This window comes from Oryx dammah, unplaced genomic scaffold, assembly GCF_014754425.2.
Source record: "Oryx dammah isolate SB20612 unplaced genomic scaffold, SCBI_Odam_1.1 HiC_scaffold_29, whole genome shotgun sequence".
In the NCBI taxonomy this organism is placed as follows: domain Eukaryota; kingdom Metazoa; phylum Chordata; class Mammalia; order Artiodactyla; family Bovidae; genus Oryx; species Oryx dammah.
This window is the reverse complement of record NW_024070213.1, coordinates 60,256,305-60,279,668: the sequence shown is the minus strand read 5'-3', so window position 1 is coordinate 60,279,668 and position 23,364 is coordinate 60,256,305. Positions and strand designations below refer to the sequence as shown.

General features: G+C 46.1%; 2 protein-coding genes and 1 long non-coding RNA gene across 7 annotated transcripts; 1 reads left to right on the top strand and 2 right to left on the bottom strand.

Annotated features, from left to right (window-relative positions):
• Window positions 1–894: 894 nt before the first annotated feature.
• Window positions 895–5,261, bottom strand: SUOX (sulfite oxidase). Of its 2 annotated transcripts, none has more exons than XM_040232896.1 (4): window positions 5,131–5,261; window positions 3,663–3,722; window positions 3,232–3,409; window positions 895–2,799 (listed from the first exon to the last, which is right to left on the bottom strand). In XM_040232896.1, the coding sequence occupies exons 2-4, from the start codon at window positions 3,710–3,712 to the stop codon at window positions 1,390–1,392; spliced, it is 1,638 nt and encodes a 545-aa protein (XP_040088830.1). In that variant the 5' UTR covers window positions 3,713–3,722; window positions 5,131–5,261; the 3' UTR covers window positions 895–1,389. The 2 variants fall into 2 exon arrangements, with proteins under 2 accessions (XP_040088830.1, XP_040088831.1); XM_040232897.1 differs by lacking the exon at window positions 5,131–5,261 and adding an exon at window positions 4,426–4,543.
• Window positions 5,262–5,286: 25 nt separating this feature from the next.
• LOC120857426 lies at window positions 5,287–5,750 on the top strand. The gene is made up of 2 exons (XR_005719653.1): window positions 5,287–5,417; window positions 5,637–5,750. It is a non-coding gene; the product is annotated as an uncharacterized LOC120857426 (long non-coding RNA).
• A 1,981-nt stretch (window positions 5,751–7,731) lies between these two features.
• On the bottom strand, window positions 7,732–23,356 carry RAB5B (RAB5B, member RAS oncogene family). Of its 4 annotated transcripts, XM_040232899.1 has the most exons (8): window positions 23,251–23,356; window positions 21,952–22,010; window positions 20,497–20,616; window positions 12,928–13,189; window positions 11,700–11,851; window positions 11,308–11,430; window positions 10,664–10,757; window positions 7,732–10,344 (listed from the first exon to the last, which is right to left on the bottom strand). In XM_040232899.1, exons 4-8 carry the CDS (start codon window positions 13,088–13,090, stop codon window positions 10,229–10,231), a joined length of 648 nt encoding a protein of 215 aa, XP_040088833.1. In that variant the 5' UTR covers window positions 13,091–13,189; window positions 20,497–20,616; window positions 21,952–22,010; window positions 23,251–23,356; the 3' UTR covers window positions 7,732–10,228. The 4 variants fall into 4 exon arrangements, with proteins under 4 accessions (XP_040088833.1, XP_040088836.1, XP_040088834.1 ...); XM_040232902.1 differs by lacking the exon at window positions 20,497–20,616; XM_040232900.1 differs by lacking the exons at window positions 20,497–20,616; window positions 21,952–22,010.
• Between the last annotated feature and the right edge of the window lie 8 nt (window positions 23,357–23,364).

Here is a 23,364-nt window from a genome sequence, read left to right as displayed (position 1 = left end):
GCCCCGCCTCTCGCGCTTCGCCCAAACCCCGCCCCTCACTCACCTGAGGCAGCTCCGCGCGCGCGCAGGCTGGGGGGGTGAGGGAGAGGGGACGGAATTGGGAGAGAGGGAGGCGGGGCAGCGGGGGTCCCCCACTCTGGCCCGGACGGCCCAGTGCGGGGGGAGTGGGGTCACTGAGCTGGCCACAACCGGGCCGGAGGCGGGACCCGGGCGCTCAGCGTCGGCGGTGGCTCCATCTCCATCAGCGGCTTCACCTGAGGAGGGACAGGCCCCCCCCATAAACCCCCCCAGTACGACTGTCCCCCTCCCCTGAACAACTTCCGGTCCCACTACCAGGTGACAGGCGGTGTGGCCGAACACCGAGCGCCTCCAAGCTGGGGAGACAAGGGAAGGAGAGCTAGGGGAGAGTAGCCGAGCGCCGAAAGATTCAAGTCCTAAAGGCGCGGTCGCAGGCAAAGGAAAACTCAAGAACTAACCTTTCATCTGCATCTACTTTGCAAACAAGTCCACGATGGGCGCTCTAGTTGCCCTGGCATGCCTGCCTCTAGTGCCAAGTTTTGCCTTTGCCCCTTCTACGACAGTATTGATTTTAATCTCTTTAGCATTCTTTGCCTTTCCTGCAAGGGCGTAGAAATTGTGTAGGGGAGGGACTTAAGGATGCCAAATTTATAAAAATTTCCTCTTGGAGGGGTATCTTGAGGTCATTCACCTAAGTGGCCCTGCAGACACCGACAGACTTCAGAGAAGGAAACCTCCCTTCTTGACTTCCCTTCACCTTTTGTTTTGGGTTCTCAAGAGATATCCCAGTATCAGTGCATTTCCCTCTCTTCAATTTGCTCACTCCCCGCCTCAAGAAGTCCCCCAAATAATCTTAAAAAATTTTTTTCAGAGTGGTAGTCTTAAACAGATATTTTATTGATGTATTTAGAAAAGTGGAACTATAAAGGGAGAGGGTTGTGTTGCGCTCTTCACAACCCTTGGCAACCTAGAGGCAGTAAAAAGTTACATATACACATATTCTCTGAAGAATCCCAAGGACAGAGGCAAAATAAGGCCTCAGTGGTGACAGTCATTAGAAATGGAGATAGGGTAGATAGAGAAAACAGTGCTTATTTCCAGAATTACTTTTCCTGCTTCTAGCCCTTTGCTCCAATACCTCTTACCTTCTGGCACAGGGTCAGTGGCCTGTGACTATAACATAGTGTCCAAGGAGGAATGAGTGCCTGGGTGGAAATGTGTAAGGAATGTATTTGTGTGTGGCTTCAGAATGCATAGTCAGGATTGTGATCCAAGACATGGAGAGGAGGTGGAGGGAAAAGATTTTTTGTGGTAATGAGGCCAAAGAATGGGTATGGAAAGAGGCTCAGAATGTGGTTCTGTTTCACTTTCTCATGGGGTGACATGGACATGGACACGGTGCCAGGCATTGTTGAGCACCCCTCGCAGGTTCCAGATTGGGGCCACCGTGTCTGGCTGCACATTGTAGCTCTCATCTACAGCCTTACAGACAATGTTCAGTTCCTTTATCCCAGCTGGCAAAGGGGCTTGCAGGTGCCATAGTCGCCAGGCCCAGGCCTTTCGGGCACGCTGCTCCTCTCCTTCCAGCTCAGCCACTTGCCAGGTTAGGCCCCCATCCAGAGACACATCCACCCTGACCACAGCTCTTCCTCCACCACTCCATGCATAGCCTTTGACAGTCACCTCCCCTGACCCTATTGTCTCCCCTTCTTTGGGTTGTGTGATGGCTGACTGGATAGGAAGCTCTTGGATAGATGGAGCTGAATCAAAATCTACAGTGTCCCAGTCCACAGATGGAGAAAAGCCTTTGTAATCCCGCCGCTGCCAGTGGCTGAAACTTTCCTCTGGTTCCACACTCACTTTGCCCAGCCATTTGACATGGCGGGCACCTACCACACCAGGAACCACCACTCGCACAGGAAAGCCATGGTCACGAGGCAGAGGCTGCCCGTTCATCTCATATGCCAGCAGGACCTCAGCTTCAGGGTCCATGGCCCGAGCGAGAGGGATGGATGCTCCATAGGCAGTCCCTGTGGGGTCTGAGTCCAGTCCCTCAAAGCAGACATGGGCCTCAGTTTCACAGAGCTGGTGACCAGCCTGGGCTAACACATCACAAAGCCGTGCCCCAGCCCAGCGCGCAGTGCTAATGGCCCCTAAACTCCACTCCAGACCTCTTACTTCTTTGAACTGAGTCATCTCGGAGCGCCGGTTGCCAGCACACTGCAGAGTGACCGTGATCTCGTGCTTAGGGAACTGGTACAAGTCATCCAGGGACAGGCACAGTGACTGACCCCCTGGTGGCCCTACTACATTCAGGCGATAGGTGTCTGGGTCCACGTTAGGTACAGGTAAATGATTCCGGGTGAAGAAGATAGGGTTGGGTGTGATGTAGTTTTCTGTCAGCAGCTCAGCAGGGGGCTCCGCATTAAAGGGGCACTGGGTGTTGACCTTCAGAGCTGAGTGACGTATAGGATCATCCATATAAGGATCAGAAGTCTTCAAGATGGAGGGTGCCTTGTCGTCAGGGATCAGCTCCCCAATCTTGTACTGAGCTAGTATCTCTCGCACGTGCGGCTGGTTGTGAACAGCATAGAGGGCCCAGAAGGGCTCTAAAGGACCCCCGGCTGCTAGCATGAGCTTTGATGCCCCCCCTGGGTGTATGTCCACAAATTCTGTGATATCAAAGACCTCACAGCCCAAAGTCACCCAGACCCCAGTCTCAGGGCTGCAGTGGGATTTTACTTCCTCCCTGGTATATCTGCGTGGTGACTCTTGAGAAGCCTGAGGCAAAAGGGAACAGAATGTTAAGAAGAAATCACTCTACCTCACTCTGACCCTGTGCTTCCCTGGTGGCTCAGATGGTTAAGAATCTGCCCACAATGTGAGAGACCTGGGTTTGATCCGTGGTTCAGGAAGATCCCCTGGAAAAAGGCATGGCAACCCACTCCAGTATTCTGTCCTGGAGAATTCCATGGACAGAGGAGCCGGATGAGGTCCATGGGGTCGCAAAGAGTCAGACACAACTGAGTGACTAACACCCTGACCCAACCCACAAAGTTATGGCCATTGGGAAGGTAGAAGAGTCCATCTGTGCTGTGCATGAAGACCATGAAGGCTGTGTAATCATGGGGTCTGTGGTAAAGCCTGGGTTGCCTGGGGAACTCACTCAGGCCCCTTGGTTCTGATAGTGAAGTCCCTTCCTTCCCTACTTACCCTGCACTGCTGGTCATGACAGGCCAACACTGCCCCGAGGCCTAGCAGCGTGCCCATGACTCTCCATCTCCTGGTGCTGGAGTTACCACCAGAGAAGGTGAAGCTGGAGCGCTGGGGCTGAAAAGAATCATTTGTACAGCAGGCCCGAATGCAGAGCCTTGCCGGGGTTGACTTGAGTCTGGAAGAGAGAGAAGTCTTAGTAGCACACTTCTGATCATAAGAAAGGGTTGGGGAAGGCCTGGGGTGTACCTTCCCAGGTTAGCCATTGGTTCCTTCAGTTGGGACTTAGTTTCTCAGGGATGGGTGGAACAAGTGAGATGTGGCTTTCTCTTTCCTCCCAGGCCACTATCTCAACCATCTTATCTGGCAGTTAAGATAAGTGTCATAAAAGTACTTAAAAGGAGATATGGACTAGGAACTGGATGGCCTACCTGTAGGCCTGTTGGAGCCCTGGGGCCACAGCTCTGTGCAGCAGCAGCATTATGGCAGACCTAGGATAGGAGGAAGATTCCAGGATCAAGATAGGGAGTGCTGGGAGGTGATGAGATTAGGGCAGCTTGAGGCAATGGGTAGGAGGATGACACAGAGACCAGCTAGGAGCTCTCTGGACAAATGGGGAAGCCAAAGAATGGGAGTAGGGGTCCAAATGGGCCCTTAGAGAAAACCTGGAGGAGTTCAGAGACAGAATATGCTGACAGGATGGAAAGGAACAGGGGGTGGGAGGGAGTCCTCTGAGAATCACCTGTTCTACATCCTCCACTCTCTACTTTGTCTACTATAGAGAACAATGGGAGCCAAAAGTCTGTTGTCCAGTTTGCCAGTTTATTCTTTCTGAAGCTAGCAGAGGACAACTGAGGGGTATGCTCACATAAAAGGAGACAAAAAAATAAAAATATAGATAGTGGCAGCCTAATGAGGTAAAGGAAGCTCAGATTCTGGAGTCAAAAACTGCTTTGCGTTTATAAAAACCAGTCCTGCCATTAACCAGTCCTGTTCCTGGGTAAGATACCAGGCCTCTCTGAACATGTGTCCTCATCTGTGAAATGAGATCTACCTAGCAGAGTTGCTGTGATGTGCAAACAAGTAGTAACATTGTCATTGAAGGATTTTCCCTCCTCTCCCTCCGCCCACCCCAAAAAAATGAAAATTGAACCCAGCTGGGAACTGGATCCCAACGTGGGTCCACACCCCTACCTTGTCTATGCCATTTCAGTGAGCTCAGCAAATCGAGTAGTTAATGGCCAGGGTGTCAGGGAACTGGCTAGAGAAGGAAGAAGGTAATTTTTCCGCTCTGGCTCGCAGCAGTTTTTTCTTTCTAGCACTGAGCAGATCACTGATCTCAGGAGGGCCAACGTGGGGTGGGGGGTGGGGGGTGAGAAGCGTCAGAATTGCTGATGTGATGCAAGAAAGCTAGGAGTAGGGGCAGAGGCTGCACTGTACTCCCGGGCCTTGGGACCCTCACTCTCCCTCCCACTTCCCATCAGCGCCAGCAGCCCACTCTATGCTGGAGCGGTGAGGTAGAGCTGACTTATGGTGGAACGCGATCAGCCCAAGGTCCCAGTCTTGGGAGAAGCAGTCTTCTGCTACAGAACAGATGACACCCCCTTGTGCGGGTGGTGACCAGTCACTTCCCAGGGTCACTTTGGGCAGAACATGGATATTTTACCGGGGCGCAAGCAGCTGGCTCCATGTCACTGCCTAACATCTGGCCCGAGAGTATTTTGTAGCAATAGCCCACGGCCCCCAGGAGCACCCGGTAGCGGGGGTGGAGGCGGATACCGGCGGTTTTGCTGGGCCTGGGATCCGGAGCACCCCTGGGTGCCAAGCCCCCACCCGGCCACCGCTCAGGTTATTGGCCTTGCCCCCTCCTATTCCCTTTCCTGGCCCCAGGCTCCTTACCCGGCTCAACGTACGCTGGGTGGCTGTTTTACCCGCTCCGCACCCAGCGGCTATCAGCGATGGGGCGGGGCCTGCGCCGTGACGTTGTTGCGGAGTAAAGGACCACTCTCACCCCTCGGCTAGTCCCCCAGCCATTGGCGGGCGGCGGGCCGCCTCCCAGCTGCTGTGCCCGCCTCCTGGAGGCCAAGGAAGGCCGGGGGCCACCCCGGTTTGGATAGGACGGGCTGTCTTTCCTTCTACCCGCGCCAGACGAGTGGGACCCTCAGGATGTTCGGAACCCGAGCAGTGTAAGATGATGAGGACTTCCAAGGGTTGGGTTGAGAGGTACTCCCACCCCGCTCCTCCCCGCCCGCTGAGACACAAGGTGCTTTCGCTAGAGGCCTAGGCATCCAGTAGGCTCCCGGTGGTGAGCTCCGCCTCTTGTCAAGCGTGTCTGTTGCAACTACCACAGCCCTGTTTGTCTTTTAGAGAAAACAAGATCAAAAGCTCAAGTCTTTTATTTTCAGGAATGAGGGCAGAAATGGAGTCTAAACAGTGGTTCAAAGGCTTCGAGATTCCTTGGTCTAACAATTTCTCCTCAAATTGTAGAAATAACAACACTGAATAACCATCTTTTATATTTTGCTTAGTTGTCAATTTATTTTAAAAGGTCGTTATTTAATGACATTTTAACACCCCAAAGTAGGAAGATTATAGTTGCTCATAATATCAGAGTAAAGGACACTAACATATATTGTTTGCTATTACCCTTTTATCATTTGGCTAGGGAAAACTTCGGAGAAGGCAATGGTAACCCACTCCAGTACTCTTGCCTGGAGAATCCAATAGACGGAGGAGCCTGGTAGGCTGCAGTCCATGGGGTCGCTGAGTCGGGCACGACTGAGCGACTTCACTTTCACTTTTCACTTTCATGCACTGGAGAAGGACATGGCAACCCACTCCAGTGTTCTTGCCTGGAGAATCCCAGGGGCGGGGGAGCCAGGTGGGCTGCCGTCTATGGGGTCACACAGAGTCGGACACAACTGAAGTGACTTAGCAGCAGCAGCAGCACCAGCAGCAACAGGGAAAACTTGTCATTGGCGAGCTATGGACCTGGGGCAAACGTACCCAACACTGCCCTCTAGAGGTGAGAAGGCTGAGTTACAACCTTACTTTAAACGTCGACTGAGCGACCAACACTTTCACTTTTTTTCCCCACCTTTAACTTTGGAAGATCATTTCCCCTCCTTCCCTTTCTTCTTTCCAAAACTGAACTAGAAGAGCTTTTACTAAAAATGAATAAGTCGTGTGGGGGTGGTGTGGAATACTAAGAAATATAAAGAAAGGGGAACTGACAGTGAAAAGGTAATTTTGGCTCTAAGGTTTTTGGAAAAAAAGAGATTCCCAATTTAACTGTACAATTTAATCATCAGACAGGCCTGATATCCAACCTATCCTTCCAGTCTTAAAAAAAAAAAGGCTCAGTCCAAGGATACAGAGGAATCAGTTAAAGATTATCTGAAGGCATGGGGTGAGATTTCTGCCTTGTAACTGTCACCCTACATAAAGCTACACACAGGCTTTATAGAATTGACCTTTTACATCTCAAAAATTTTCATTTTACAGAGGAAACAGGCAGAGAACAGCTAAGTAACTTGACTAAGGCCATAGTTAATAAACTGTCAGAGGTGGGACTGAATTCCAGGCTGTCTTCTTTCCTGTCCTTCAGATTCTTTGGAATGTAAAACTCCTCCTGCAACCACACCTAATTTTTTCTCTGTATCATTCTCCCGACCACTTCCACTTAGACTGTGAGGGTCAGAGCTTCAAGAATACAGTAGAAAAGGAGTAGAATTTCCTGCTGAAATTTTCCTGTTGGGGTAGAAGTCACATGATCAATCAACAATGTTAGTACAGTGATTTTTTAAAAAAAACTTTCTTTAGGTCATGGACCCCTTTGAGATACTAATTGAGGCAGTGGGCCCTCTCCCTAGAGAGGTGCACATAAATTTTTGCATAATACTTAAAAGTATTCACAAACACCACCTCTCCCTCCGGTCTCATCAATTGTCTGCCCATAGGTCCATACACAGATGACCACTCCCTTCCATACATACATTCTGTAAGGATAGCCTAAAAAACTAAGCTAGGGACAGATTTGATGAGCTCTCTAATGGCTTGGGAACAGTGATTAAACAGCAGTAAAGGGGCTATTTTACAAACTGGATTATCTCACTATTCAAGGAAAGATGAGTAATGAGGAGTTACCAAGATGCAGGGCTTCCTTGGTGGCTTAGCAGTAAAGAATTGCCTGCAATGCAAGAGACGTAACAGAGATGGGTTCAATCCCTGGTGGTAAAGATCCCCTGGAGGAGGGCATAGCAACCCACTCCAGTATTCTTGCCTGCAGAATAGACGGAGGAGCCTGGCAGGCTACAGTCCATAGAGTCACAAAGTTGGACACGACTGAAAACAACTTAGCATGTACATACACATGCATGCACCAAGATGCAAAGGAAGGTGTGTTTCTGGTTCAGTAAAACATTATTGGGTTGCCCTTGCAAATTTCTAGTATTAGAGAAATAGCAAAAAAGAAAAAAGAGAGAAGCAACACTCCAATATACCTTTTTTTCTCCTTTTTTACTTACATTAAATACATCGGTAAATCAGCAGTCGCATTCTGTTACCACGATTGTTATGTTGGGAGAGGAAGAAAAGGGGAAAAAGGCAAATGCTTTCTTAGAGGCAAAAAAAAAAAAAGAAAAGATAACCGCCCCTTAAAAAAACAAACAAACTGATCAGAAGAAAAAATGAAGAGCTGGGAAATAAACACTAAGATTCCCCAAGCCCACCAGAGCTCAAAGAAAAGCAGAAGAGCTGCTAGAAAGTAGAAGGAAGGCAGCAGACAGGCCCATAAGTTAAGGCCAATCCTGTTCCTAAGGGGGGCAGTGGAGGGGAGAAGCAGCCTGGAGAAATGGTTTCCCAGCCCCAAGGCAATGAAACGTCTTCGCTCCTGCTCCATGGGGAAAACTGCACAAAGAACTTCATTTCTAAGGAACGTATGAGAGCCATCCTAGTTCTTCCACTTCTAAGGACACACTGGGTGCTTTAGGGGGCTAACGGATGCTGGGAAAAAGAGGGGGAGAATATGCATTTCAGGGCCGTGGGAACTAAGGCTGCCCCGGGGAAAGGAAGGGAATTGAGGCATAAGTGGAAGAACCTAAGCTCAGTCCTTCAGAATCTCAGCGTCATGGATTTCTCAGCTGCTCTGGGACAGAAAGCAGTCTACAAGCCCAAAGGGTAGAACGGTTCCAATCCTAGTTCACTATGGCCTCTCCTATCTTGTTTCCCCCAATTTCCCCAAAATTCTAAGGTAGAACAAGAAGGAATTTATTCTCTCTTGCCTTAATGGCTTCCCAAAGACATCCTAAAACACTTGATGAGGGATGTGGAGAGAGGCTAGAGATTTAGAAAGGACCAATGTCCTCTGTTGATGTGAGACAGTCGTGAGGGACCTTGAGTGCCAGTCATTCCCTGTCCACAGGAACAGGTGTTATGAGGGGGCCATAGGTAGACCTCTGTGGTACAATTCCCTAGTGGTATGTGGATTAAACCACTGGCTGCATGGGAGATGAGTTTAGGGCATTAAGCATGGCAAACTGAAGATACTAACAAAGGAGAAAAGAAATCGGGCCTGATGGGAGGTAGGGGGTCAGAACAGACTATACAGTGGGAATAAAGATCATACCTATTTACAGGGAAGTAGAAAAGACACGGTAATGGGTGGATCAAATTCAATGGGAACCCTGGGAAAGCACGGAAAACTCCTCCCTCTGGCTGGACTCTTCTTCACTCCCCTACAGTGAGTGGCCTATGCTATCCTGAGACTGCTCTCCAGTTGCTCAGTTAATTTCCCAGGAAAGGTAAACCTATACCCAAGAGTTAGGTTGGCAAGAATATAGGTGAAGTAAGAATTAGTTAGAGGAAGCTAGCAGTTGAGACTGGGCTTGACTAGCTGCCACCAGTATGGTTCTCTGCAGCCCCTCCTCAAATCTCATATACACAATGGATTCCACTTAATTAAAAAGAGGGCAAGTAAATCAACCAAACCACCCATTAAACAAGTATCACAACTGAACTACCATCAATTAAAGTGCAAACTGCAGGGGGATATGGTGGCTGGGGCTGAGGCCATCTGAAGGCCAGAGAGAAAAAAATGCCTAAGTCAGAGGATGGGTATCAGAAACTGGTCCCTCCTCCATTTAGATCACAGCAGAGCCAAAGAGGCAGGCAACCAGTGAAGATTCTTTGGAGGACTCTGGAGTCCAGAATCTCCCCCATTATGGGGAAGAAGCTACTAAGAAGCTGGGTGAGGGGAAAATAGGCCTTGGAAGAATTCATGAGCCACAAGATGACACTGCCTCTCTACCCCTTCCACTTCTGCCCAGTCAGCCAATAGCAAGATTCCAACCTGGTGCCCGGGAGCTGGCCGTCCCATTCCCACCTCTACCTAGAAAAACCCTCCACAAGGCCAACTCATGGACGCTGCAGTGCTTTCAAATATGAGAAACTCCAACCAAACAAAAACAAAAAGGCAATGCTTCCTTACTCTCCCCTGCTCTGAGCCTTACTTTCCCCCAAGGCCCTTAATGTGACTGAACTGGAAACCTTCCTCAGGTCCTGGGTTCACCACCTTCTCCATCCTGGGGAGAGGAGGAAAAGGAGATCAAGAACAGAGACTGACCAAAAGCAGAGGGGGAAGGGGCAGGAGACAAAAAAAAAAAAGTTTTCTGAAAAAATGGGCAGGAGGAGGAGGAAAGATGAGTAGGTCACTGTCTTGCACCTATAATACAAAGTGAAAAAAGTTTGTTTTGGAAGGTAAGTCCTGGGGGATCAGACCCCCAAGCCCCAGAGTAGGGGTAGGAGGCCAGTGGCAACAGCTGCCTGGTGTTGTTGCTGAAGCGTTAAAAAGTGCCATGACGGAGCTGTCAAGAGGCAGCCCTTGGGAGCCAGGGCTCAGTGTGCTGTTACCGTAGGGGCTGTGTGCTGAGGGGTGGGGATGGAGGTTATTTCTTAGCTCTCGTGCTAGCTCCATACTTGTTTGCTGCTAGCCAACCCCTCAGTTGCTACAACACTGGCTCTTGTTCTGCTGGGACTGCTCGTGAAGATCCACACCCCGGCTTCGGCCTGCTGCACCCCCTAGATTCTGGGGTTCACTCTTTGGCAACTTCTTAGCTAGAGATAAAAACAGAAGGGAACAAAGTATGGTAGATTTTACTCATCTCCCCATAAAAGACTATTGGGGGAAAGGGGAAATGTGAGAGACTAAAAGAATGTTCTCAAGAGGGGAGGGTTCATTGCAAACAACACTGAAGATGAGGGGGCTCAAGCTGCAAGGAAAGGATGGAGGTCACGATGGAAAGTTACAGTATTTCCACACCTAAAGTTTTCATAAAGGGAGACACTTCCATTTATCCTTATGGACCTGGGTTAGTGATCTTGCCTAGAGGCAAGGGAAAAACGACAGGAAGACCTCAGGCTGCTCTGACCTTACCTATTGCCAGGAAGAGATCGTTCACGTTCATAGCTGTCTTGGCTGAAGTCTCCATAAACAATAAGCTGTTGTCATCTGCATACGCCTGGGCCTCCTGCAAGGGGTGGGGTGTACTGGTACTCAGACTGTAGGGCAGGGACAAATACAGCCTTTCCACTCCCATGTAGCACTGGAGCTAGGCAACATCCTAGGTTCCCTCCCCTCTGAGCCAGCTGCCCCTGGACCCATAATTTGGTGATGACTCCCTCAAGGAATATCCCATGGTCTCCACCACTTAATCCAACAAACAGATGTCAGGAAACTTAATTACAGGGAAGAAGGTAAGTTGGTTAGGGGCTTTTGGGTTCTGACACTTGAGTCCCTTACCTCAAATTCAATTGCTCCCTCCTTCCTCTTTTCACACTGGTACCCCCACAGCTGGTACTGGTACTCCCCTACCCCTCTGTTCTGGAATTTTCTTCTGACTCCTCTAAAATCTCCTGGCTGGCATTAGGGTCACAGTGCTGCTGTATTTAACTTGGTGCAGAACTGGGGAATGAGATGATGAATGTCCTCAGATGAGGTTTTCAGAGAGGGCAGGTTTGGAAAAAAGAGGTCCCAAGCATAGAGGGAGTGTGTCAGGAAGGACTCGGTGGCCAGCTTACTTCATACTCCACCATGCGCTTGTTGGCCAGGTCGGCTTTGTTCCCTGCCAGGGCAATAACGATGCTAGGACTGGCCTGTCGCTGTAGTTCTTTTACCCATGTCTTCGCTCGGGCGAAGGTTTCCTGGGAAAACACAAGGATGAGAATGGGTAGGCTGGAAAGACTGCCAATCTAGGGCTATTACCTTCAAAGTCCAATCTCAAAACTCACCTCTTCTAAGCAGCCGTTACTCATTGAAACCACTGTTTCTGGTAATTCATTACCTCTGTCTTCTCAACACTTGGAAGCGTAATTTGTATTCTTATTTTGCTATTTCAAGAACCGGTTTTCTCTCCCCCACCTAATTTAATTCCTATAAATAAAAGCAAGGACAATCTTCTCAGCCCACTTACCTGATTAGTAATGTCATAAACCACAATGGCAGCTTGGGCACCTCTGTAGTACATGGGGGCCAAGCTATGGTATCGCTCCTGCCCAGCTGTGTCCCAGATCTCAAACTTGACTGTCGTGTCATCTAGACAAACAGACTGGGTAAGGAAGGCCGCTATGAATGAGAGAACAGAGGAAAGTTGGTGTAAGTGGGAGAATGCACTGGAACATCCCACCCTCCTTCAAAATATCTCTACTGTCAGTCTAAGACCAGTCACTACCCAGGCCGTTCAGCTACAGGAAAGGTTTAGCGTTCTCCTTATACCCTGGAAAGGTTTAGCATTTTCCTTCGGGTCCTGGCACCAGAATTAAGCCTGCTCTTGGCTAAATCCTTCCTGCGAGAAGTCTTTCCAGCTAAGGAATGGGGGCGCCATGGTAAACTCTGAGGGCTAGAAAGAACCAGCTTTAATACTAGAGTCAACACTTTTCTAACCAAAATAGATTAAGAGATGAGAGACAAAAAGCTTCAGATAAAAGTCCCATCAAGAACTGATTAGAAGATTTTAAAGCCTGATGTGAGGCCCCACCATTATATTATTTGGCTGTTACTTTTTTATATCACTTCTGCTGGTCTAAGAATGTATTTCCAAGGTAAGTAATAAAAGTGGAGAAGGAGAAATGTGGGGAGTTCTCATGTTGAATTACTACCCTATTTCGGGATAGTGGCAGAGATAAGGTAGCCAAGGTAGGAAAGGCATATTTATCTTTTGTATTTAGTTCTAACCTTTGCTTTACCCGATGTGTGCATCAAAGATCTAAGGAGCTTTTCCAAACATACACGTCTGTACTGCCACCAATCTCACCCTCCTTCCGAAACTAATCAGCCAGTCTGAGGCAGGGCCCAGCACGCTCCCCAGGAGTTTCAGATGTATACCTCTGATTATGAGCCACTGCCCCAAATCAACCCTGCTCAAGATGAACCTCAACTGAACTTCACTGGCATTAAGATGAGAAAAATAGTCTGAGATTTTTTTAAAAAGTGGTTTTTTGGTGCTCAAAGGCCAACCTTTCTAACTTTCTTCTAGGAAGAGGATGAACAGAGACCTGTTTTGGGGCATTTTGGCAATTTCTTTGTTTCATAAAAGATTTCCATTACAGGGAGCTAAGAGGGCCAGCGGCATAATCAGATCCCTAGATCTCCCTTCAATAGCCCTTCTAAACACTAATCTCTTCTCTCCCTGAAGTACTTACCTCCAATGGTGCTTTCCTGGTACTCGTGGAACTGCCCTTTGACAAAACGTAATACCAGGCTAGATTTCCCCACTGCAGATTCACCCAGCAGGACCAGTTTGAACTGGCATATTTTGCTGGCCTGGGGCTGCCCATTGGGCCTGGCTGTGCTTCTGCTAGTCATGGCTAGATTATCAGAGTGGGAAAGGGTGGAGGGAGGGGGGTGCCACAAAGCGGCAGAGGGGGTAGGGGGCGGGCAGGGCACGTCCAGGCTTCAACAGTTCTGCAAGAAAAAAAGCGGGTAAAATTAAACACAGGGCCATGACAACGGCATTCATGTTTTAAGAGAAAGGACAGAATCTCTTCATTTCTTTGCTCCAATAAGGACTTAAGTCTTATAACCATCCACCATTAAAAGCTTACACCACTGAGAGGGTCCCATGCACCTGGCACTCGGTGGTTAAGAGTGGGGATCAAGAAAATAATAATAGCATTTAGAGTAGAGTGTGCTGCAACAGAGAGACTGAAAACCATGTGAGACTAGTCTCTAATCTCCCACTCATCCCCACCAGGTCTTCAAGGAATAGCAAATCGATCAACATTTAGTTGGCCTAAAGAACACCCAGGTCCACCCAAAAGTACCCCAGATCACTACTATCTCTTTGGTGTCCTGGTGCTGTCCCTTTTTTACCCTCCCCTTTTTTCTAGCCTTCAAAATGAGAAATTCACTCTAGGGGTATAGGTAACAGTCATCCCTCTAAAGAGCAAAGGGATAGCTTCTGGTTCTATATCCTTCATACATGACCATTTCTGAAAACTGACATTTCTGATAATCAAACCAGGATCCAACTACCAGAAAAATCTATCCTTTCTCATTTTTGCTCAAAGGTAACAGAGAAACAGACTACATTCACTGTTAACTCTTTCCCTTTGCTTCTGCCACCCCTCTGAGTCTGAAAATCTATCAAGTCTGAGTCAGTAGGCTTGATTTACTCTCAACTTGCAGCTCTCTTTGATGCCTAGGGATAAGACTACTCTCCACACTGAAAAGGCCTAACAGCTGTAGCCCTCCAAAGCAGAGAAAGAAGGTGTACCTTCTAAACACATGTAGGAATCTCCAGAAGATGGCACAGAAATAAGTCTTTAAGCAATAAATACTTGATGAAAGAATATAACTGAACCACCTTCTCTACCTTCTAAGTGGCTAGGAAAGCTGGTGGTGCAGAGGAGACAGAGAAGTTGGGACTTTGAGTGTCCAATTATCCAAACCTGACTATATTTCATCATCCTGATTCTGAGGGGAAAAGAACTCTGAGATTCAAAGAAGCGTTAGCATGATCAGAACATGCAAAACCACCTCACCCCAAAACTAAGCACTGCTTGGATTGTACTTTGCTGGTTCAAATTGATGTTTCCCTTCTCCAAGACTGATTCTAGTGACTCCATAAGCATCATATTTTGTGACATATATAGTGAAAAAAATAATTACTTTGGGATCAAATCAGGGTTAAAAATATCTGCAATATTAGTAAACATGGAAAGGATAGAAAAGCCATACAGGAAGAAGCACAGAGGAACAAAAGCTGTGGAGTCCAATTCATTGGATTCATTTTAGTTCTGCTTACTAGCTATGAACTTTTGGACAAACTACTATATCTACCTGTGCATTTGTTTCCTCATCTATAAAATGGGATAACAGTCTATGAGCACCTACTTCAAAAGGTGTTGTGAGGACTAAATGCAATAATACATATAAAGAACATAAATATTTAACAAAAGGTACTATATCCATGAATATTAAGCGACTCATCATTATTAATATGACATTAAGAAAATTTCTCTTCCTGAGCCTTACTTTCTACCTTTCTAAAATGGAAAAAATACCTATCCCATAGAATAGCCCTAAGGATTAAGTGAAGTGTTTAATAAAGAGCTAATAAATAGTAAGACAGGTATTATTTAGTGGCCCTGATTCACAGAAATAATCAGTTTAATATATTAAAGGACATCTCAATAGTAGTTGTTATCAATATAATCCTAAAGAGCAGCCATCATATGAAGAAGGTAGAGAAAAAAAAGAAAAAAAAAAGTAGAGGAAGTTAACAGAGAAATGAGATAGAAATGAGAAAGCCCAGAAAAGTCAGCTAGACTAGATTAAGACAGAGGACTGTATAAAATTACTCTGATCCTACTGGGTATTTTGTAGTCCCCCAGGTCAATGAGTCCTAAGAATTCAGATATACATGTGCCACTTTGTGATGAACTTTTCACTGGTTTATGATGAAATGATTAAAATAAAAATGATACAGCAAGTTTTTCACAAAGCTAAATTTATTCAAGAGCATCCTTTATAACACGATTTCTAACTTTTAGTATCAATTTTCTCTCAAAGGTAAATATGTATTTATTGCATGGATAAGCCTCTAAGACCTATAGTTCAATTTATAAAAAAAACAAAACACTTGGCTGATTCTATTTCTATAAACAAAGCAAAATTCTACAAATAAAATGGTATGGAAAGATACATGCTCATCTGTTAACAGTGGTTATCTTCCCTCTAGGGAGAATGAGACTAAGGAAAATGGTATGTAAAGAACTCAGATATTTTAATTCTACATAAATCCTTTTTTATTAACAGGAAATATATACATATATATTTCAAGTTTCCTACATAACTTTTTAAATAAATAATGGTGTTGCTAGTCAGTAGTAAGCTTTCTAAATATGTGGAAAAACAGAAACCCTTAAATTTAATTTGTCTGTTAAATCCAAAATTCTGGGAACCAGTACTGCAACTGCAAGAATTAGTAGTAATTAGCTTCTTAACTACTAGTCACAGTTCTTCAGCTCTTTTCATCCTCAAACCTTTAGAGCAGTGTTTTTATGCTGTAAGCCAAGTAGTGATCTTGAAATCGCTTGGTGGATCATGATCAGTATATTAAAAAAAAAAGAAAAAAATTACCATGTGGCATGCAAATAATAAACACGAGAATCATTTTGTGAAAATGCTTCACTTGTGGTTGTATGCACACACACTGAATTTTGATGTAAAAAAAAACTTTTTTTTTTTTAGCCATGATCAAAAAAAAAAAAAAAGTTCAACAAACACTGCTTTTGAGAGGCCTGCCACTGAAAGATGCGTTAGTAGGAAGTCTAATCTCTGGCTGGCCTAAAAAAGCACTTCCAGGTGAAACTACGATGAGGGCTGAATATAGCTCTCCAGGGGTCAGAGGTTTTCTAATCCTGCTACTAAAGTTATGGAGCAATTATGAAAATGGAATGCTAAGTCGACAGAGGCAGTCCTGCACAGTGGTAAGGGCTCTGGAATCAGGCAAGCCTTAGTTTTATTCTCCGCTTTGTCAATTAACCCACTGTGATCCTAGGCCACTCACTCCTTTTACCTTTCTGAGCTTCAGCTTCCTTATCTATGAGGATCTGGGGGTGGAGTAGGAAGGATAATAGGGGAAAATAGTAAAAGGCAGAATTTGAATTCAAAGTTCTGGGTACATTTAAGAAACATGTTTCTTTATACAGTTTCTCAGCATCTGTGAGGATTATTTTTAAAAATATATTTATGTAATACTTCATATACATTGTTTCATAGGTAAAGAGGATAAGCCGTTATAACTCTACACTTGAAAACAGATGAAATGATAGGGAGAAAAAAAAACCTACAGATGATAAACTGATCAAGTTTCCTTTAGGTTGATACACATACACTATACTCTTAAGAAACAACAGGAAAAGTGACTAGATTCTTTGACTTACTTCCTCACATTTCAAAGCAAGTGATCCAAGGGGCAGAACACTAAGTTAGAGTGAACTGAATTCTCATTGGCAGACACATCTTTCTAGGCCTGGGAAAACAGTAGGAGTTGGAAGTGTGAAGATAGGAAACAGTTGGGAATTCCCTGGCGGTCCAGTGGTTAGGACTCCATGCTTTCACTGCCGTGGCCTGGGTTCAATCCCTGGTCAATGACCTGCAAGTTGCATGGCGTGGGCAGGAAAAAAAAAAAGATAGGAAACAGTCACAGACACTTGGGTTGAAAAGCCCTTCGTCACTAACCCCAACAGATGGTAAGTCAAGCCAGAGTCAAAGAGCCAACTTTCTTGAACTGTCAGAGATTAGTAACTACTGGGTTAGGAAAGACTATCTCCCACTCCAGCGTTTCAGCTCAAGACTGTGTCCTATCTCCTCTGTTCACAGTAACTGACTGGCTGCCCATCTCTGTGCCTTCATCTTTAATCCCAGCTTGTTATTAAGAGTATCATGTTTCCTATGAAACAGCTAGACTCTCGAAAGATCAGGGGTACAGAAATGGAATAATACACATAAGATTCAATTGATTTCTCCCCTATTCTGGTGATGATTTTTTTGGCTGACAATCGACAGTGGGCAAATGACCCATCCGAAAGCAAAAAACAAAACACAGCCAGTCAGGTGGTGTGATGATTATTACCTTCAAACCTGAGGCAAGAAAGCGAGATTTTTCTTCCCTTCAGCCCTTTCAGTTCAGATGAGAATGACTTAACTTCCCTCAGAATTCCAGCTCCATAAGAATGGCTTATCAAATGACTAAGGAGGATTAAGGCTTGACTCTGTCATCAGTCTGCAAGGAGATCCAACCAGTCCATTCTGAAGATCAGCCCTGGGATTTCTTTGGAAGGAATGATGCTAAAGCTGAAACTCCAGTACTTTGGCCACCTCATGTGAAGGGTTGACTCACTGGAAAAGACTCTGATGCTGGGAGGGATTGGGGGCAGGAGGAGAAGGGGACAACAGAGGATGAGATGGCTGGATGGCATCACTGACCCGATGGACATGAGTCTGAGTGAACTCTGGGAGTTGGTGACGGACAGGGAGGCCTGGCGTGCTGCGATTCATGGGGTCGCAAAGAGTTGGACACGACTGAGCAACTGAACTGAACTGTCATCAGTCCACTGGGGAAGGGGGAGGTGGAGAAGGAGGGGCAAGTTCTTTAGTGTAGGTAGCTCTCCCAGCAGAGGAAAATATGAATAGGAAAGCTGTCTAAGGGACTTCCCTGGCGGTCCAGTGGTTAACACTCTGAGCTTTCACTGCAAGGGGGGCAAGAGTTTGATCCCTGTTTGGGGAACCAAGATCCCACAAGCAGCGTGGCAAAAAAAAAAAAACCACAAAGGGAAAGGTTGCTTAGCTTGTTGATGCCTAGTAGGGCAGGACTCCATTCCTCAGATCCCTTCCCACTTGGTAACTTTGAGTTCCTATGTCAACTACATATGATGTGTGTGTTAGTCACTCAGTAGTGTCTCTTTGTGACCTCATGGACTGTAGCCTGCCAGGATCCTTTGTCCATGTCCATGGCATCCTCTAGGCAAGAATAATGCAGTAGGTTGCCATTTCCTTTTCTAGGGGATCTTCCCAACCCAGTGATTGAAACTGGGTCTCCTGTATTGCAGGCAGATTCTTTACCGTTTGAGCCACCAGGGAAGCCCAACTACATATAATGGATGCCTCCAGAAGTCTGTCATCTATCAATAGAGACTGAGTTTCAGGTAAAGAGCCACTGGAGTCTAGCTCCCTCCCTTATGTTAGCCCTATAAATTCAGTTTTGCAGATAAGAGGCAGTTTAGAAGTCATCTAGTCCAATCTGTACTTTCAGTGAGGAAACTGAGGCAAATCAAATCAACCAACTTGCCCATACAGCCAGCTATCACACAACAGATTAGTAGCAAATATCCTTCTAGCAAGTACTCCTAGTAAGGCACTCTTGCTCCTATAATACCACTATACCACTTAAGGAAGCAGGAGATGCTGAACGCTGAACTGAAATTCAAAGAAAGTACCAGGACAGGAACAAGAGCTTAGACTGGATAATTTTTGCCTCTATTCAGTTTGGATAAGTACTTCCTTTGGGACTGAAAACAAGTTAGGAGGCCCCAGGCCTTCCCTGGGAACTAGAATCTAGTCCCTTATCCTTCTGATAGAAGCAATCACTTACTACTACTATGCTTCTCTAAAAGGTCTTGACCAGCCCCTGCCAGGACAGCTGAAATAGGAGCAATTCAATGGCGGGCACTAGGGAAATAAGTGGTGATTTCTGCAGAATTCAACGGGCCGTGGGATTAATGTGAGATTTACTGAATAGAGAAGACAGCACAGAAGCTAGTAAGTGTCTTCAACTCTCCAACTTTGTTTAGACCCTAAGTTACCAAAATCTTAAACTGAATTTCACTACTTGGCTCACTGTGCTGATCCAATGTTAACCAATGAGTCATGGGCTTAAAAGAGTTTTTCCACTTCCCCTTACCCTCTCCCTTGCTGTTCAGTAGCTCCAGTCGTGTTTGACTCTGTGTAGCCTACCAGGTTTCTATGTCCACGGGATTTCCCAGGCAAGAACACTGCAGTGCGTTGCCAGTTCCTTCTCCAATCCTCTCCCTTATATTTCCCCAAAAGCCAAAAAGCACACTTAATCTCCTATCAGCATGGTACTGCAAAGTCCCTCATATTGACCTAGGAAAGACTGGAATGCCTTTTTCCACTTTGTCTGCCTAGAAAACGCCTAATGTATCTTTTAAGGACAAACTCAAATGTCACATTCTCTGTGAAACTGCATAATTACTCTCATCCCAAGAGAATTCACCATTGCTTCCTCTGGAATCCCAAAGTATTAAGACTACATTCTTGGGAATTCCCTGGTGGTCCTGTGGTTAGGATTCAGGGCCTTCACTGCCTGGGCCTAGGTTCAATCTCTGGTAGGGGAACTAAGATCCCACAAGCCACGTGGCATGGTCAAAAAATAAAAATGACTGCATTCTTATCACATTTACTACATTATTTAATTGTATCTGTCTGCTCTGCTAAACTAAGAACTTCTCAAAAAGAGTGACTATTTTTTATGTCATTTTCAATCTCCAGAGCAAAGCACAATGTCAGGGTCCCTAGCAGGTGTTCATTAATGTCAAAGCAATCCTGCTTGCTTCCTCCATCTACTCCTCCCCTTCTGTGCCATCTGGATAGAATCTTATTTCCATTTGGGAATGTTTTTAATAGGCCAAATTGCTCTCTCGCCTGTTTGTCATCTCCCCTGGATAGAGGGCCCTCATGGGACCCAGCCCACAAGGTACTGTTGCAACTCACATGGGCTAACTGCTTTTCCTGTCACCCGTTACTATGCTTCAGATGGCCTAATCACACCAAATATGCAGTCCTCCCACTGTAACACTGAGGCAACTGTGGTTAAAAACAAAGTTTTCTGAATCTTCAGTTAATGTTAAGTGTTAAAAAAAAAACTTTGGTTCAATATCTCCATTAATTCCTAAACTTAAGAAACATAAGTTTAAAAAAAGGAAAAATAAAAAATCATACCTCTGAAAAGGTTTCTGCCCCTCAACAGAAACTACAACCTGATCTAGAATCTGCACACACTTTGCTCACCTGGGTGGCTTCTTACTCAGCTCAGTTACTGTTTAGTCAATGACTAAATCTTTCCTAAAACACTCTTTTGGGAAGTGGGAGTGTATTGTGTAGGGTTTTAAGGTATCCCTCCTCCAACCAGGCTGTTGCATTTCCTTAATTTAAATGCACTGTCTCACACTTTGGTTATTACTTACCAATCTGAAATGCTGTAGGATTAGGGAGCAGGCACTTGCTTCTCATACCTATGTCCCCTCATAAGTCAAATTCATATCAGTGAGCACAAACAATCAACTGTAAAAGAGCAATCCTTGCTTCTGGGCAAAAAGAAGGGATGAGGTATGACTTCAAGGGCAATGGGAAACTCCTCTTCTCCAAATATATTTTTGTAACTCCAGATCTATGTTTGAAATTCTATACTGATAATTTCCATTCTTTAACTCCCTCTTTAAAAAGCAAAAACTCTCAGGAGGATTAATACTTTAAATGATTATTCGTTATTTACACCCTAATGTGGAGCAATTTTAGATCATTTTTCTTGAAAGTAGGCTTTGATTAAGGGGAAGGTAGAAAAGGTAAGAAGAGATGTATAGAAGAAAGGGACAAAAAAAAGGGACAGGGTATCATCAGGATGCAGGAAATGGCAAAGCCTAGTGAGGATTTAAAACACATACACATCTACACAATTTTCTCTAGAACTGGCTTTCTAGAAGAGAAAATAAAAGCTTCTGGAGGGACAACAATCAAGGTTTCCAAGGGCACTGTACAAGGGCTGGGCACATCACAGGGCTTCTAAAGCCAGTAAGGACAAATTCAATTAATAAGGTGGTATAAAAAAATGTCCCAGCTGTGTTGATATCACTATAGAAAGACAGACACAGAGGCCCTTTAGAAGAACCACCATCTTCTTTGGGGATAATGAAGGGAGAGTCATATAATTTGAACATGCAGAGACCATGAACCACAGGACAGAAATCTCAAATTCCTCACTTTAGCAAAGATGCCAATAATTTTCCCAAACAAAATGATTCACTTTAACTTTTCTTTCCTGCCCATAAAAGAGAAAGATGTTTTGGCCATCTATTTGGGCATTTCCTTAGGATACCTAGTGTACAAGTCGGGTGTGTGTGTTTGTTTAAGAATGTGAAGGGATAAACAAGAGTACAGCTCTCTAGTTGTCTGAATTTGATAAAAAGCAAGACAGAATGAACTGTGAAAGGAGCACAATAAATAACAGAGTATCATCCCAGAAGGGAAAACTGGAAAGGAAAAGCCATAGCATGGTGGGAACATGAAAACAGAACTGCCTTTGGTGGCACATTGCCCAAAGTGAAGTAAGATTAGTTTGATCTGCTGTCTCTTATCTCTGACCTTTCTGGATGAAATGAGTGGGGTATATGTGGGAGGTTTTACACTTTTTACACTTCCATAAAACCTGAATATTTTAATATGTACATACCACTTTTTTAATTAAAAAGAAAGTAGTTATAAAATACAGTGGTATAAAATGGAAAAAGGAGGAAGTATAATAAGGGAAAATCCAATACGCTCCAATCTATGGGGGGAACTAAGGAGGTCAGTAGACTGTTAAAAATATATGGGAGGAAGGGACCTCTGGGTCTTAGAAATCCATCTTCCTTTTCTCTACTCACCTCCTTCCCCGAGTGCCTCTGTTTGACCCAGCTTTCTAATAGCTCAGAAACCCCGGCTCCTGAAGAAGTAGACAAAGAATGGGTGATGCCAACCTTCTGGAATGGAATTTTTCTCTTCCCCAAATCCCTTCCTCTGTGATATCACCTCATATTTCCAGGCTTGATTCCACATAATCATTACCTGCCTGGGAAATACCCAAGTCTAAGTACCACAAAAGTTTCACCAACTATAGTCAGAAGATCTCTGGATGGTTGGGGATAACTAAGCCCATTTCTAGAGCAGAAAATGAATCACTGATTCCCCACTTCCAGGTGAGAGATATGGTCCCCAATATAGACCACATTATTAAGCAGGAAAGAAAGGAACAAACATCCCCCAAACCCAACTTCTTAGCTTTTTCACAGGACATGAAACAGGAGGTAAGAAACACCGAGACTGCAGCCTAAATCAGCTTGAGGCCAAGGGAGAGAGTAGGGGCTGAGTTGGGAACTGCCAACAGTCACAGAAAAAAAAAAAAAAGTTTGTCTTCACTGTCTACCCTGAGAGTACCAGAAAACTTCAACTTGCCACATCTCCACACCAATGGGAACAAAAGCACGAGTACTCGCAAAACCCAAGGCCCCCAGCCCACCCTTCAGCATTCCCAGAAGCTCCCATCACTGATTCGTGGCCCTGCTTCCACCAGTCCGGCTACCTGAGTCTTCTAGATTAGGAAAGCTTTCTTCGCTTGTGTCAATTCTCCCACACTGAGCCCAAATCCCTCTCGGCTCAACTCTGGGACACCCTAGTTATTTTTATAATAGCCACTTTGCCTGAAAAGAATGCCTCTTACCCAGTCAAGAGCCCTTCCCTCACCCTTCCAATGAGACCTCTCGAGAGTCCCGCCCCGGTTCCCCTCGGGGCCTGGACGTCGGATTTGACCCCTCCTCACCTCCCGGCGAATGACTTACCTCACCCACCGCCCAGTCCCTTTCCCCCAGCTCCTCCCTCTTCGGCGCCGCTCACTGAGGCCTGCCCCTGCCCGCACGCGAGCCCCGGGCCTCCTGCGCCGGCCCACAGCCCAGCCGCCAAAACCTCCCGGCCGCCTCCCCGACTCACCAACTTCGGGCTCCCAGCCCGCCCGGCCCCCTCCTCAGCGCCCCCATTAGGCCTGCCGGGGCCTGGTCCCCTTCTCCCCTCTCCGGCGGGCCATTCTAACCCCTCGCGGCGGCCCAGACCCTCCTCTGCCCTCAGGCCAGGCCGCTTTCCTCTCCAGGGTGCCTCCGCCCCTGCCCTTGCGGGCTCCATCAGCCCGGTACCTGGGGCTCCGTCTCCCCCGTCGGGCCCAAGCCTGTGTCGAACAGACAAACAGCTGCAGCTCAACCAAACCCTCCTGCCCCTCCTCCTCCTCCTCACCCTGGGGCGGGGCCCTA